This window comes from Rhea americana, unplaced genomic scaffold (assembly GCF_003343005.1).
Source record: "Rhea americana isolate MKP2758 unplaced genomic scaffold, rheAme1 scaffold_95, whole genome shotgun sequence".
Classification (NCBI taxonomy): Eukaryota; Metazoa; Chordata; class Aves; order Rheiformes; family Rheidae; genus Rhea; species Rhea americana.
Genome location: NW_028187144.1, coordinates 2094631 through 2109016, shown reverse-complemented (window position 1 = coordinate 2109016; position 14386 = coordinate 2094631). Strand labels below are relative to the sequence as shown.

The 14386-nt window shown below is 43.4% G+C and overlaps 1 protein-coding gene across 3 annotated transcripts; it reads left to right on the top strand.

Annotated features, from left to right (window-relative positions):
- The first annotated feature begins 233 nt into the window (after positions 1 to 233).
- On the top strand, positions 234 to 14145 carry CYSLTR2 (cysteinyl leukotriene receptor 2). 3 transcript variants are annotated; one of them, XR_014898223.1, is made up of 3 exons: positions 234 to 513; positions 11404 to 11479; positions 12143 to 14145. XR_014898223.1 is itself a non-coding variant. In XM_085324917.1 (3 exons), the coding sequence occupies exon 3, from the start codon at positions 8650 to 8652 to the stop codon at positions 9580 to 9582; it is 933 nt and encodes a 310-aa protein (XP_085181043.1). In that variant the 5' UTR covers positions 237 to 311; positions 415 to 513; positions 8624 to 8649; the 3' UTR covers positions 9583 to 10233. The 3 variants fall into 3 exon arrangements, 1 of the variants encoding a protein (XP_085181043.1); XM_085324917.1 differs by lacking the exons at positions 11404 to 11479; positions 12143 to 14145 and adding an exon at positions 8624 to 10233 and having other exon boundaries at positions 237 to 311; positions 415 to 513; XR_014898224.1 differs by lacking the exon at positions 11404 to 11479.
- Positions 14146 to 14386: the final 241 nt, after the last annotated feature.

Sequence of the window (14386 nt, the reverse complement as noted above, 5' to 3'; positions counted from 1 at the left end):
ATCAACTCCTAGCCGCCTGCTAATGATGTCAGTTTTAATGTACTTCCTGCAATAAAAAGCCTGGACAGTAACCCCTGGCACGTGTCCTCGTGTCCTTTTAATAATTCTCAAAACTACACCCCTAAAGATGYGTGCTAAGCTCAGCAAGATCTCCAAATATGTCCATCAACATAGATAGCACATAGATAGAAGTAAGAGCCCATATATAGAAATCCAGAAAGCTCCCAGGATCACTGCTTAGCTGCAGGGCCTCTTTCACTGGAGGAAAAGAATGAAAGATTGCAATGTGATTACTAGTAAGACTCCTCGAGGTGAAACCATTTCTCACTTAAGAATATRTAAGATCTGTTACTAAGGATTTACTTCCCCTTCCGACTACTCATTACTCTGTGGCATTTGTGTTTTTGATTCAAGTTTCTGAGTTTTTCCTTTCCCCTAATGAAACTGCAAGCTGTAAGCAACAAAAAGCAGAAGAAGGAACTACTGAACATACCAGACGGCCAAAGAGCTGAGGTAGGACAACATTTATCCACTTTTTCTTTTACAGATGTAGATAAAAAAGCCATAATAATTAAAATACAACTTACTTTTGTTTCTTATTACTTGCAGCAAGCTTTGTTTTTACTAGAAATTGTGRTCACTGACTGAATTTCTCTATGCTAAAGTCAGACTTGAGAATTTTATTTGGAAGAAAGAAGTGTGACTTTATATAGCTAGGACTTGTGCCAGATGGAAGATAACAATCAGGGGTGGATCTGAGCRCGTCTCATTCTTTAATTAGACCAAAACTACACTTTTTTTATGGCAAACTTCTAAAACAAAAAAGTGTTAAAGGTCAGGATCTTGATTTTTTTTTTTTAATTATTATTGTGCGTGTAGAAAGGTTAACAAAACGTCACATGTTTCTGTGAATTGAATTCAGTGTTAATTTCAGGTATCACATTTTGTTGTTTATTCTTGGTAATGTTGCTCCTGAAATATAAAATGAATACTAGAAAGAAAGCAAACGGGAACTTAAAAAAAAATGGAGTTTCTGTTTTTCTCGTTGTGCAGTGGCAAATGCAAGCAACCTGCCGTGAATGCGGCTTTATAGCAAGGATACCGTAACAGCCTTCTTACTCAAGTAACAAACACAGGCCTCTGGGGTCTGAGGTCTTCTTCAGACAAAGGCAAATTGTGATAGATGTGCCGAGCATCTCTTTTCCCYGCTACACAGAAGGATCTGTATCTTTATCACTAAACATAGCAAAGAACCCTATTTTGCGTAAACAGCACGATTTCTCTATTTAACATTGCAGATGTGGAACACCATATTGAAATCAGGTTTTCTGGTAGTTCCTCACTTTCTGGCGAACTCAGTGTTTCAGATGGGCGGATCTGAGAACCTTCATTTRGAATTTTTATGCAGATTGGACATGAAGAATTTTATATTTACACCTTTAGCAGCAGCACCTCTCCACCAACACCACCTCCCTTCCCCTGCCACGGGGAAGGATTCCTCCTGTTCCAGCACAGCACAGAAATCTTTCCCACTGTCAGCTGAGATACTGGTTGACTGGGCTGATTGCTTTTGATTTAGCCCTCCACCAGAACTGGGAACATCCCAGGGGTACTGACTATTACAGTTTTCCCAGTAATAGCTTTTTGACATACCGAGAGGAATCTCTTTTTTAGGATCATTATTGGTCTCACTTCACAAGGAGAAAGCAGGAGCAACGCAGTGAAGTCAAMTGAGTTACAGAGGTGTTACATAAACTGGGAGCAAAGTACAACCATAAGAAATGAGCTAGTGTCTCAGAGCGACCACCATCTAACCCAATATTCGGTCCCTGATGATGGTGCTAGTAGATGCTGTTTAGAGAGCCCATGGGAGCCAGATCACCTCCTGTGGTGCTTTGCCCCTGTATTCCCCCGGCATCCCTAATTGTCGTTTAAGGGTGCCAGAGAGTATATCCCTGCCTAGTCCTTTATTTCGCATTTATTGTGCTTAAATTTATCCAACCCTGTTTTGAACCCACTGATACCAGCTCCCTCACTGGTTGAAAGCAGGTTCCCACCAAGTCTACTGAGTGTCCCTAGTGCTGCAGGACGCATGAGTAAAGTGGCGTTCACACCATCCATTACCTTTATGCCTCTGTAAGCTTTGACCACATCCTCTTTCAGCCTTCTCCTGCCATACTAAAGGGTCTCAGCCTCTCAGTCTCTACTCCATTCCTTGATCATTTCGCTCACCCCTCTCTGTCCCTTCTCTAACTCCGTTATGTCTCTCTTGGGTGCAGAGACTGGAACTGCACACGGTGGTCACGCAAGGATGCACAAGGATTCATGGGGGTTTTATACAAAATAACACACTGCTTTACTATCCATAACTTTCTTCATGTTGTCCCTCATTTTGTCAGCTTTTTTAGATGATGTTGCAGCCAAGGCAGTAATGACTTCAGTAGACTCTTGATGACTCCATCGCTGGAGCAAAAGGCAAGCTCTCTCTTGAATGTAACAGCCACTTTCTAGTTCAGTATCGTATAGCATGATTTAGATTATTTTTTCCGAGGATGCATCATCTTACATGAAACTACATTGAAGCTCATATGCCACCTTTCCAGCACAGCGTGGAAAAGCTTAGGAACATCTGCCAGCCTGGAGATTTCTCTGTGCACAGCCTTCTCCAGATCATTGATAAAGATACCGAACAAAAGCACAAACCTTAGAGACCCCATTATGGCTTTATCAAGCCCTACACTTTTCTTCCTATCCTTTAATCATCTTTCAGTGCATAAAAAAAACTGTTTTCCAGATCTCTGGCAACTTAGTTCCTTAGAAAACTTTTCGTGCAGAACTTTGTCAAAGGCTTTTAGAAAATTTAACTATATAAATACACATATGTACACATATACGGATGTATACATAAGGATATACATCTTTATATAAATAGGACCGCTGGACCCCCTTCATCCATCATCCTTACAGCTCTTCAGCAGATGAGTGAGGCATGATTTCTCTTTTTTAGGAGATGCGTTGGCTCTTTCTCAGCAGGCTGCTGTTTCAATGTGCTCAGAGATGTACTTTATTACGACCTTCAGCATCTTGCCAGAGRTAGGAGGCAGTCTCAGCAGTCAGTAGGTCCCAGCACCGAGACAGCCAACTCGCAGCTCTCAAGCTCCCTTCTCAAGCCCTTCTTGTAGACGAGGGCTGCACTGCCAACGCAGTGCACAAGCCCTTTGGCACTGTGTCTGATTGTAATGGTGGGTTATGTGCCTTGGCCATAACGCCATTGGGTCCTGAACATTTATCGGCCTCTAAACTTAGGTAGTCAGTTTAATATTTCCTGTATACGCACATCAAATGGAGCTGGCTCCTCTGACTTGTCTTCTATGAAGAATGTACCAGGCATGAAAATACCCCAGCATCTTCAGTGAGGAAGACTGAATTCACTGAGCTTCTCCACCATTGCCTTGTTATCCCTAAAAGATCCTTTACCATCAAGCAACCCTGCCAATTCCCTAGCTGTCTTTCATCTTTCGATGTATTTACAAAACATGCCACTCWTAGCTTGAGCATCATTTACCAAGTGCTTTCAAAAAAATTTTTTTAATACTCATCAATTCCTCTCTATATTTCAGCTCCCATGGTATGGGCTTTCCTATTCTCCTCGTTTGGACAAACCTTCCAGTTTGCAAATGGTACCCTAAAATAATTATATAATAATCATTTTTAAGTGATTTATCCTATAATAGCCTTTCTAACTACTCTATTGATATATGCAGGCATCAATATTTATTGAAATACTTATTTCTTTTGGAATGATGTCACATCTTACATGTGGACTTCCAGCACAGGTTCTGTTGAATTTTCTATGTGTTTTTCTGATAGCACCCAAAACTCTGTAGGCCTCTTGCTTCTGAGACTGCTCCTCACTCTCACAGAAGTGCTGAACCTAGCTGTCCTGTGGTTGTTTTTACAAGGCACCCTCCATCCAAAACTGCTTGAGCTGGGTCTTCTGCAGCACTAAAGGCCAAACACAGAACAGCATCCTGTGTTGCGGATTGTAGGACCAATTATCTTAGGAATCAGTCATTCACTGCATACAAGCATTTTCTCTACATCTCATCCTAACAGAGAATTATATCTGTATGAAGGCACCTAAAATCTCCCGCTATTACTACCACCTTTCAGCTTCTCTAATCTCACTTAACGTTTTCTGATCACTATCATCACGTTGATAAGGAGTTTGGTAGTGCAAGCCTCATACTGTATTTTTGTTATTAGAGTATAGGATATATTGTGTTTTTCTCTAAACATAATATTTTTATGCTATTACATTTTGTGTAGTCCTTCAGGCAGAGTGCCACTCCTCCACCTAAACATCCWACACTATCATTACCATAAAACTGGTAGCCTGGCAACACGGGATTCCATTGATTATCCTCTTTCCAGCAGGTCTCCGAGATGCCCATTATACCAGGACTGTTGTCTCATGCCAAGCATTCACTCTTCGCCTTCTTATTTTCAGGCTTTGAGCACGAATGCAGAATTATGAGCAAGTTTTGCTTTTGCTCAGTCATTTATGTTCCAGTCAGCTAGTTTTGCAGGTGTTTTGATCAGCCTTTTCTGGCTGCTAGACTTCTACCTGCAGCCTGGGCTTAAAATCTGCCAGGCTGGGGAGCCTTATACTATACTATGGGGAGTTTAGTGTCTCCTTCAACTCTAGGCTTACTAAATACTTTATGCTTACTCAGCTGGTTAGCTAAGGGTGAGCTGTACCTAAAGGTGTGCACTGGAGAAAACCCTAGCACCTGGAAATTGCCCTGTTCATACTGGTCCTTCAGCTACAGCCTTTTATCTGCTGCTGGATCTGGGCATGTTCTTCATCAAGCTCCAAAAACACCATGTTCCTGAGCTTGTTTGCTCTATCCTTACAGACCCTAGGAGGTGAGTAAGGCTGCCCCTTACTCAGCAGAGTCCCCAAGCAGCCTATGCAGACTCCCAAAGCATATCCAAAGCTCAAGGCCACCAACGGGGGACAACTATGACTCTCGCAGGCCAAACACTCAGCAAGTTCGCCTGCCCTCCAGGAGCCTCCACTACTCTTCCTCCCACCCCTCCTGAGCCAAACTCCTGTGCAAGCTGCTCCATTTGCTCAGCAAGGAGACATAAATGCCCTCTCAAGCTGCCTACTCCTGACCTCATTGAACTCTATGATGCTCTCCTTGTGCCGCTCTGGGTTCAAGAAACCTGTCTTCCTGGGAGCCCTCCATGACCTCTGTGCTGTCCGTTCTCCAGCTGGCTTGTGCACCCATGCATATGCTGTCTCCTTTTCCCTTGTTGAATTGACTCCTTTGCTCTCTCTTGCCAGGGTGGTGCCAGAGCCTCTGGGTGTGTGCATACCTGCCTGCCTCCGCTGCCTCTCTCGGGTAGTTTCCGTCACAGAAACTCACATGGAGGAAAAASCTCCTCCTGGAGCATTTCCGTCAGAGAAGTCTTTCAGTACCACTTAGGAGAGACTCCCACTTCAGATTGCCCCTTTCACTCCCTCTTGTCTTTCAGAAGGGTGTGAGTGCCAATCTCCCTTTTGAAGTCTTTTGGGGGACTCTGTAGATTTAGTCTTTCACCTGGAATCCATTCAGGTGAAAATTTGTTCCTCCTCTACCCAGGAGACAGCCTGGACACTCTTACTGAAAACAAAGTTTGTTTCCTTTTCTTAGGTATGTAGCACTTCCTGCTCATCTTGGAGCTCTCTCCTGACCTGAGCTGGCTGATGAACATCTCTGCGCTGCAAGGAGGGGTAAAATTCTCCCCTTTTACTTTGTGGCTGCTTGAGATATTCCTGTGTGTAATACATCTTCCACTGGGCCTTACCTTCAACATCAATCTAATGCAAGAATCTACATATAATTGCACAAGTCATTACTGGCCCTTGATTGAGGGCAGGCACAAGGGTGATTAACAGCTTTCAGGTAACTGCTCTCCAGCCTCTTTCTCTTAGGCCTCCCATAACAGCTTAAAAGCTTTGTTTGGATAATCTGGAGAGTCAGAGTACCAGCTCTCTCACCACGTCCAAGGATGCTGTGTTTCCTCAATTACACACAGGCATCTAGTTTCCTAAAGGTCTTTAGCTGACATGAGAGATGAGAAACACAAAATAGCTTTAATGGTTGTTTTTAGCTACCTTACCCCATCTAAAGAGCTTGACCAAAGCGACTTTGCTTCTGTGTCTGTGGTACCTCTTAGCACTCTCCCCAGGATGCTGAAGCTGAAGGGGTTTTAATAAACTGAATTTTAATTGCTCCAATCCTCTCCTTCAGCAGATAGTGTCAGGCTATAAGAAATCACTTGTGGTGCTGGGCAGGGCTTCAAATTTGCAAATGCTCCAAGTTCTTCATCTTTGTTTGATTCCTTCATTTCGTAGGTTTAAGAGAGTCATGTCTGGTGGCCCATGCCACAGGAACACCTGTGTTCAAATGTTCAACAGGTGGCTGATCTCTTCTCATTCTGTTTTCGGGGTTTTAAAGGCAGCCATGCTTGGGCCATAGCAAAACACAAACAAAGTGCTCTTATATTTGCAGTACCTTGGGCTATGATGTTTCCCTGAAAAATGGGAAGACCAGCTTTACTCAGAAGAAAAGCTGTTCCTGATTCCACATGGAAAACTCCCATGTCAGCCAGTTGCTTTGTGTAGAAAACCAAAACCATTCAAAATTTCTCTGACTGGAAAAGGATTTGTTGTTACAAAGTGTACCTTGTCTCTCTTCTTTGCCACGGCAGAGAGTCTTAAAAGAGCAGGTATTTCCCTTGCAAGCACCTTATTTATTGAGGCTGAGGCGTGGCTGAGCATCACTATCCAGTTTGCCCAGTTCCAATCTCCAGCGCCCATTAGCTTAATAGATATTATGATGTTTTCCAGAGGGACGATTTCAGGCACTGCAGGGACAGATACAACCTCTGTGTGAGCAAAAGTCCCCGCAGCCCTGGCCAGCGCACTCCCATCTCACCACAGTGGGCAAGCCCTGCTTCTTGGAACCCAGCCCGGAGGGATCGCTCTTCCCACGCTCCCTCTCACAGTGGGGCCACTCCAGCCGCCAGACAAAAGACCACAGCTGGAACACATCTGGCTGCAGTATTCAGGGATCTAGATGGGAGCCTGAGACAGAGCCCTGCAGAGAGCACAGACATGCGTGAACGTAGCGGGCCCCGAAACCACGGGGAAAGGCTTCAGTTCACAAACCAGCTCCTATTTACAGCCATGCCAGCAACACCAGTGTTCCCAGCACTGCAGCCGGTACAGGGGAGCCCAGGGCACCCAARTCTAGTGCCCGCTAGTGAGATTCCACCTGTGCAAATAAATTCATTTCAATTTGTTAGGCCAGTGAGGTTCAGAATAAGAGTTACACCAGGCCATGCACYGTGGGCTGATCATCGCTGTCAATGGGGCAAATGACAAGCTGCTTTTTCAGACACATAGGAATTTCTTATGGCTCTGTTTTTAGGCTAAAAATTTCCATGTTACATTTCTGGAATATGTTGGCAAATGTGGAGAGGAAATTGCTTTCCCTCTATTAAACAAGCAACAATTCTGAAATCTTCCTCTCAAAGTACCGGTAGCTGCAGGTGAGCTGAGAAAAGAAATGTGGAATTTTGCAAGGAAATAGACTCCAGTGAGAAGAAAAATATTATTTATAATGTTTTAGTGATAATTGTTTTTGATTTAACTGAGTTATGATTTCATGGGAGGAAAAAATACCACTCTGCATGAACATGGCCCATTTTCTCACAGATCATTTTCAATAGGATTGCTAACATGGGCCACGCTGTACATAAAGAACTACCTGATTTAGAGCAGTTGAGACCAAAAATGGTTGCGAAAGCAGTAAATGAGGCAAGRGTCCCAAAAAAAGGAGACAGAAAACTATCAGCAAATAAAAAGAAAGAAGAAATACTGTGTAAGGAGAAGAGAATTTAAAAAAAGGAGCCATGCATAATTAGCACAGTATTTATACTCTGTTTAAGATATTAAATATCTTTAATTTATTCTCATGAAAGTACATCAGAATGTGTTCAGGAGAGAATGCTCAGGGAAGTTCAACAACATTCTGCCAACAACAGAAGACAGCAGAAGAGTTTTGCTAGTCCCACTAGGCAAATTCACTTTCTTTTGGCTTTTCATCCTAATTGAAACAAAAACTTCTTCGCAGATGGTGACTTCTTTTCTGAGCAGCTTTTAATACTTCCAAAGTTGGTAACTGCTGACTCAGGATCGCTCTGTTACAAAATGACTGACAAAAAGTTGGTTTATTTTGCACAGAGATGCTCACAAAATTGCCATTGAAACGCGTATAAGATTCACCTTCAAAAGACAGCACTTACATAGTTTGAGACAAACACCAGCTGCTGTAATAGCCAAACCATTTAGAGCTTCCTTGGCGTTTTGCATTTTGAAAGTGTCATGCACACATTCTGAGATGTGAATTTATTGGGACATCACAAGTGATTGCTCATTTAACCAAACTTAACTTTCCGCCGCTGTCTGCAGCTTGTAACTTTTGCACTCGSTGAAAAAGTCACAACGGTGAATTCCCCACGTGGTGTGCACTCCAACACTCACAACCACTTCTTTTTACTTTGTCAGAAGGACCGAGGGCCCTACCGCAGACTATGAATATTTCTGAGATGGCTCTAAATGACAGCTTCACTAAAAGCTCACCCAACTGTACAATTGATGGCTTCAAGCAAGCTGTTTATCCTGCCACATATCTCACTATCTTTTTCCTGGGTGCTATTGGAAACGGCCTCTCCATATACGTCTTCTTCCAGTCTTCCCAGAGAAAGACCTCGATAAACATCTACATGCAGAACTTGGCCATTTCAGATCTCATGTTTGTAAGCACTTTGCCCTTTCGGGCCACCTATTTCCTGTTGGGCTCGCACTGGGTATTTGGCGAAGTCCTTTGCAGGATCATGACTTACACCTTGTACGTTAACATGTACTGCAGCATTTATTTTCTCACTGTACTGAGCGTGGTTCGTTTCATAGCCATCGTCTACCCGTTCAAGCACTGGAAAGTTGCTAACGTTAAGTATGGCAGGATAACATGCGCAGCCATATGGCTCTTCATACTGGCAGCCTCCAGCCCACTGTTAAGCAAGGAAATCGCTGGGTACAGCCACCCAGCCAAATGCTTGGACCTTCGCCCAGCCAACACACAGTGGCTCTTTCTGATGAACGGCATCGTCGTCGTGATAGGCTTCATCCTGCCGTTCTGCACCATTATCGTCTGCTACATCTTTGCCATCAAAGCGCTGCTCAAGACTAAGGCTCCTCAGCAAAAAAAGACAGTCTGTCACAAGAAGGCGCTGTCGACCATCATCATCACTCTGATCCTGTTCCTCCTGTGCTTCCTGCCRTATCACATACTCCGAACTGTGCACCTGAGGCACAGTGAGTGCCACCAGGACAACCTGCCTTTGCACAAGGCGGTGGTCATCTCTCTCTGCCTGGCTGCCATGAAYAGTTGCCTTGATCCTGTGCTCTATTACTTTGTGGCTGAAAATTTCAAAGCGCAAATCAGAAGTTTACATTGCAGGTAGCTGATTCAGAATCACAAAATTATATATATGTGCTCTAGATAGGACATCTAGACTGTATCCAAACTATTAAAGAAAAAAGGTCATGTGGTGCTAGCTAACCTGGAGCCACATGGCTCAGTGCCAGGCCCTGCTGGAGCAAAAGTGTCTTGGAGAGAGCTCACTGGAGATGTTCAAAACCAAGACAGGAGCTCACTTACGTTAAGCAGCGTGGATGACCAGAGGTCAGGYGTCTAGGCAAAGTCCCTGGTCCTCTTTTATTTAGCAGCACAGATATGCCTCCACTGGTCACYCTCGCCAAGACAAGGCACTGAAAGAGCAATATTCTTTTCTCAGTGTTGCCACCAATTYGCCTTGTTACCAGAGTATTTAATTTCACCTTGCTCACCTGTGACTTGAAGGGAAACTGTTCGCCTAACTATCTTGGTGTCTGTGCTCCGTTTCCCTGTGTGTTGAAGTTCACATTTCAGGTGCTTCATGGTGCTGTGCCAGTTCTCTTTGCAAACATTGGCCGAAGGTTTGCATATAACAGAAATATAAAGCATTAATGATATTTTCTGCTGAGTCTGACTTACACAGCAGGCAGAGAGCCAAATAGGACCTGGCAATGGCTCAGGCCATTCAAAAAGCATTAACGTTTCTAGATTTTCAACTCTGAGGTATTTTGTTTAATATTTCACTTATTATCAAGTGAAATAATGCTTTCAAACAAACAATTTCAGTATTGAAATAAGTAATGCAACTTTTGAAACCGAAGGCAGGGTGCTGGCTCGGGCGCTCGGAGCTGCACCCTGTGTCTCTTTACTTGCTCTCTGATCCCTCCCAGACCATTGCAAAACTTGCTTTTCTGYTCAGCGTTGCCTGTGCTTTTCTGAAACAGCTGAGCACGTGGGGTTAGGCAACTCAGTCCATATGTGAGGATCCAGAGACAGGCTTTTAAAAATATCTGAGCCCAGACGGGTAGCTAGTAGGACGCTTGGCAGCGCAGCCTTAGGGAGCCTGACTGCAAACTGCTGCCAAAGAGGTGTCYCTAATCCCTCCGCTCCTGTCTGCCCCAAGCAGAAAACTGTTCCCTTTTTCAAAGCATTCAACTTCCAGATGCTTTGAACTGCCTGACATCAAACAGGAGCAATGCAGCAGGAAAAAACACAGAGCCAGGAGCAGGAGGAAAGATAGGTGGCAGGGGAGGAAGAGGAGGAGGAGGAGAAGCACTGTTTTAGAAAGCAGGAGGGAGCTCCACCTATGGAGGCTTTGGAAAATCTCACCAAAAGGCTGTCTGCATTTTTAAGCCCTTGAATATTTTCTAAAATGCATGTCCAACAAATCAGGCCACTTGCAATTGAGTGCACTCAGAGTCCAATCTTGGTTTAAGTGCATTTGGATTTTTTTTTTTATGATCCCCCTTTTTCAGTAAAACCATGCTTGGATTTTTTAGCTTGGAAGATGTGTCATGTTTGTGAGGAAAATAGTCGGTCTCATATGGAGGCTTGGTATAATGATGAAAGATCTCCCTCCCTGTGGAATCCCCCTAGAAGAATGTTTCTCTCAGTGAAGATACATTCTCAAAGCTCTGAACTTTTTGGAAAAAATACAACCAACTACTTTCAATTCTATTTGAAATATAAGGAAAACATCATTGATGGCCAGGTAGAAAAGTRCTCAGCTTATTACTGGGGAAGTCATATTTTTGTTGGCTACCTAAGGGTTAGCTTGAGTTGAAGAGTCAATCTGTACAAGTAAAAACTTGTACCATAAGTCTTCACTAATGTTTATTTTCCAAATCATTATTTCAATAATTCAGATAGGCTTATTTTATGTGTCCAGGAACAGATCTGAGACTTGATCCAGTGATGCCATGTTAGCTCATGGAGTGCTCTGTCCCATGCTATTGAAGAAAAAGGTAATATTACCATTGGTTTGCAATGGGAATGGGATCAACATGGTAGCTTGTGCAGAAAAATAGTAGAAAAATGATGCGAAGGAAGGGAGCAAACTTTTTTCATGGTTTTCCCCTAGCAGGAGTAGTCCTGAGCAGAGAAAAGCCTGCTTGGAGCCTTTGACAAGATACTATACATCTTACTATCAGGAAACAGAAAAAAATAAGAGGTGTTTATCCACAATTTAATCACACTAGAGTGTGTTCRTTTCTGTGTCCATCCAAATGCACCCTCTTTTGCATGTGAAGGGTAAATGTATCCCATTTGATATCTCTGTATGTCTCTGAGCTCACTCAGCTGAAGCGAGTTTCTTAACCATGGAGTATCACAGTAAAAATGTAATAAAAAAAGAAAGACACATATTTATCCTCCAAAATAAAGCTCCTGACAGTTAAATTACTAGCAATGCCTCTCGGTCCCTCAAGGGCCCACCWACCCTTAAAAACTATCTTAATATGTTTCCTCCATTTTCCAGGAGAAAGAATCTAAGAATAGCTATGCACCTAGAAAGTTAAAGCAACGAGAAAGTTTTCAGTGCAAAGCTACACCAGAAGCAAAGAGAGGTTTTATAAAGTAATCTGCCTGCCACCTGATCCACTTCACATTTTCTTGTACCCCTGACTCAGGCTGGTGCGCGGCCCCGCGTGCCTGACACTGCAGAGTGGCTGCCGGCCGGACATGGACCTACCGCTGCCTCCCACTTCACCTCTTCTCCAGACGTGACCTCYTCTCCGGATGTGAGCCCTCCTGCAAGACAAGACTGCTGCTTGCTATTTCGTAAAGAGCCTTTCACATACATAAAAAAATGAAAGTTTTACAGATCAGAAGGGGTAAATGTTACTCTACAACTAGCCAGTGATAAAGAAAAATCTTTCAGGGAAGATTGAGGTGGATTGGAAGAGAATTAACGGACAAGGCTTTTTTCTCTAACATGGGCTAAAGAACTTTATTGTAACCAATAGAGAATATGTAATATTTTAATAACAAATTATATCTAGTATGTATATCTTTTATAATACTGTTATGTATAATATTTACATGTAACACATTATTATGTTACGAGCAGTGCATTATCCTTTCATTTTCATGATATAATTTCTGCCTTCCTTACCACACATCCTGTTACCATGGCATATATTTTGCTTAAGCTCCTAACAGTGTCTGGGGAAAGGGGCATGTGTTTTGCTGCTCTGTGCCCCCTTTTGAGATGCATGTTCCTGTGTGCTACAACAGCACGTTGTGTGGGCAGCAAAGCAGACATTGGACTTCCCCCCGCATCTTAGGGCTGCTGCTTGTCTTGGTCCTTTAGGACGGACAAGATAGAAATGACCTTCTGCCCTTCCAGCTGATGAGCACAGAAATAAGATCCATCAACAAATAACAAAATGTAGTSAAAATCAGGAGAAATCAGATGCTATTTCAGTAGTGACCCTGGACTAATGTTTTGATTTCCWATATTGTATCTGAGGGAGATTAAATGAGAAACTCTTTGAAAGACAGCTTGTACTTCAATTTTGCTTTGACTTAGACAAGAGAGTCCACTCTTGCCCAAGGCGCTTCAGCTCTCCAGGCTGACCATGATGTGCCACATGATACCACTATCCCCACATGGATATGCAGTCCAGTCCCCTGCACACACTTGTGCCATGTCTATACAGGAATCTTACTGGACATCTGCAAAGGAAGCAGTATATTTAATTGCATGCAGCTGATGTTACATAGGTACATCTGTTCATCTACCAGGCAAAAGTTTAAGAAAGCCAAAGAAATTACACAGTTTCCTTTGTCCCAGATTCCCTTTTTGCCTTTCAGGAAAATTGGCCTGATTTCTACCACCACTTCCCCTCMCTTTGATTTTACAGCTGAACGAATGAAGCCGCCTAACGCTGGAGCCAAAACCTGGTCACTCAAGTCACATTCCTGCTCACGTGAACAAAATTTGAGCCTCTATTTYTGAAGCTGAGAAATTAAGCTGTGGACCTTGATCCATAACCTTATCCAGTCCCTGTATCACTATAGGTCAGGCTTGAACACTTGGAGTGGTAGTTGGCAGCCRAATACTTAATCAGATTCACATGTATTCCTCTGAGCAACTGCGTRGAGGCAGCTGGAGCAGATTCGCTCAGCAATGAGCTGTGTTAGGAATCCTAACATACACAATATTGAAAAAGAAAATCTCTRAAGAGAGGCACTCTGTGCAGATGTTTCTTAAATTTTTGCCAGCTTTTCCATTTTGGAAATAACTTTGGGTGACCTCCCACTGCAAGTCTCCCTGCTTGTTTCTCAGGGCTGTGTTTTAAATGATGGGATTCAGAAGCTGATAACAATAACCGCGAAGCAGAGAATCAGCCTTGCCCATGGAAACCACTGCCAGCTCCCATTCCTCAGCTTTCTAATGTGGTTATGGCCTAGCCAGAATAATCCAGCCCAAGAGCCATCACATGTTTTCTGAAAACTTTTGTTATTCTAGTTGGAGCAGTCTCTTCTGGTTGTCCCTCACCACTCAAAGAGAACATACAAGCCCAAGTCAGAAATGTGAATGTGCTGTAAGAAGCTGTACTCTCAGACTGTTTTTTTTTTCCCTTTTTTAGTTTTGAATCACACTGAACRTAGTCATTGACAACACTGAACCCAGCAGACCCACAGCGCTAGATTCAGACTGATGGTAAGCAGGGAGGAGGAGGAGGAGCTGCGCAGCTCCTCCTCCTCCTCCTCCCAAAGTGGAGGCAGGGTGCAGAGGACCTGGTCAATAGAGAAAATGCTGTTGCACTGCCTTTCAGAGAAGGACGAGGTAGTAAAAACACCACTCACGGACTGAGAAGCTGTTGCCTACCTGCAGGCCCTTTTCCAGCCTCAGGAGCTCTCATTTT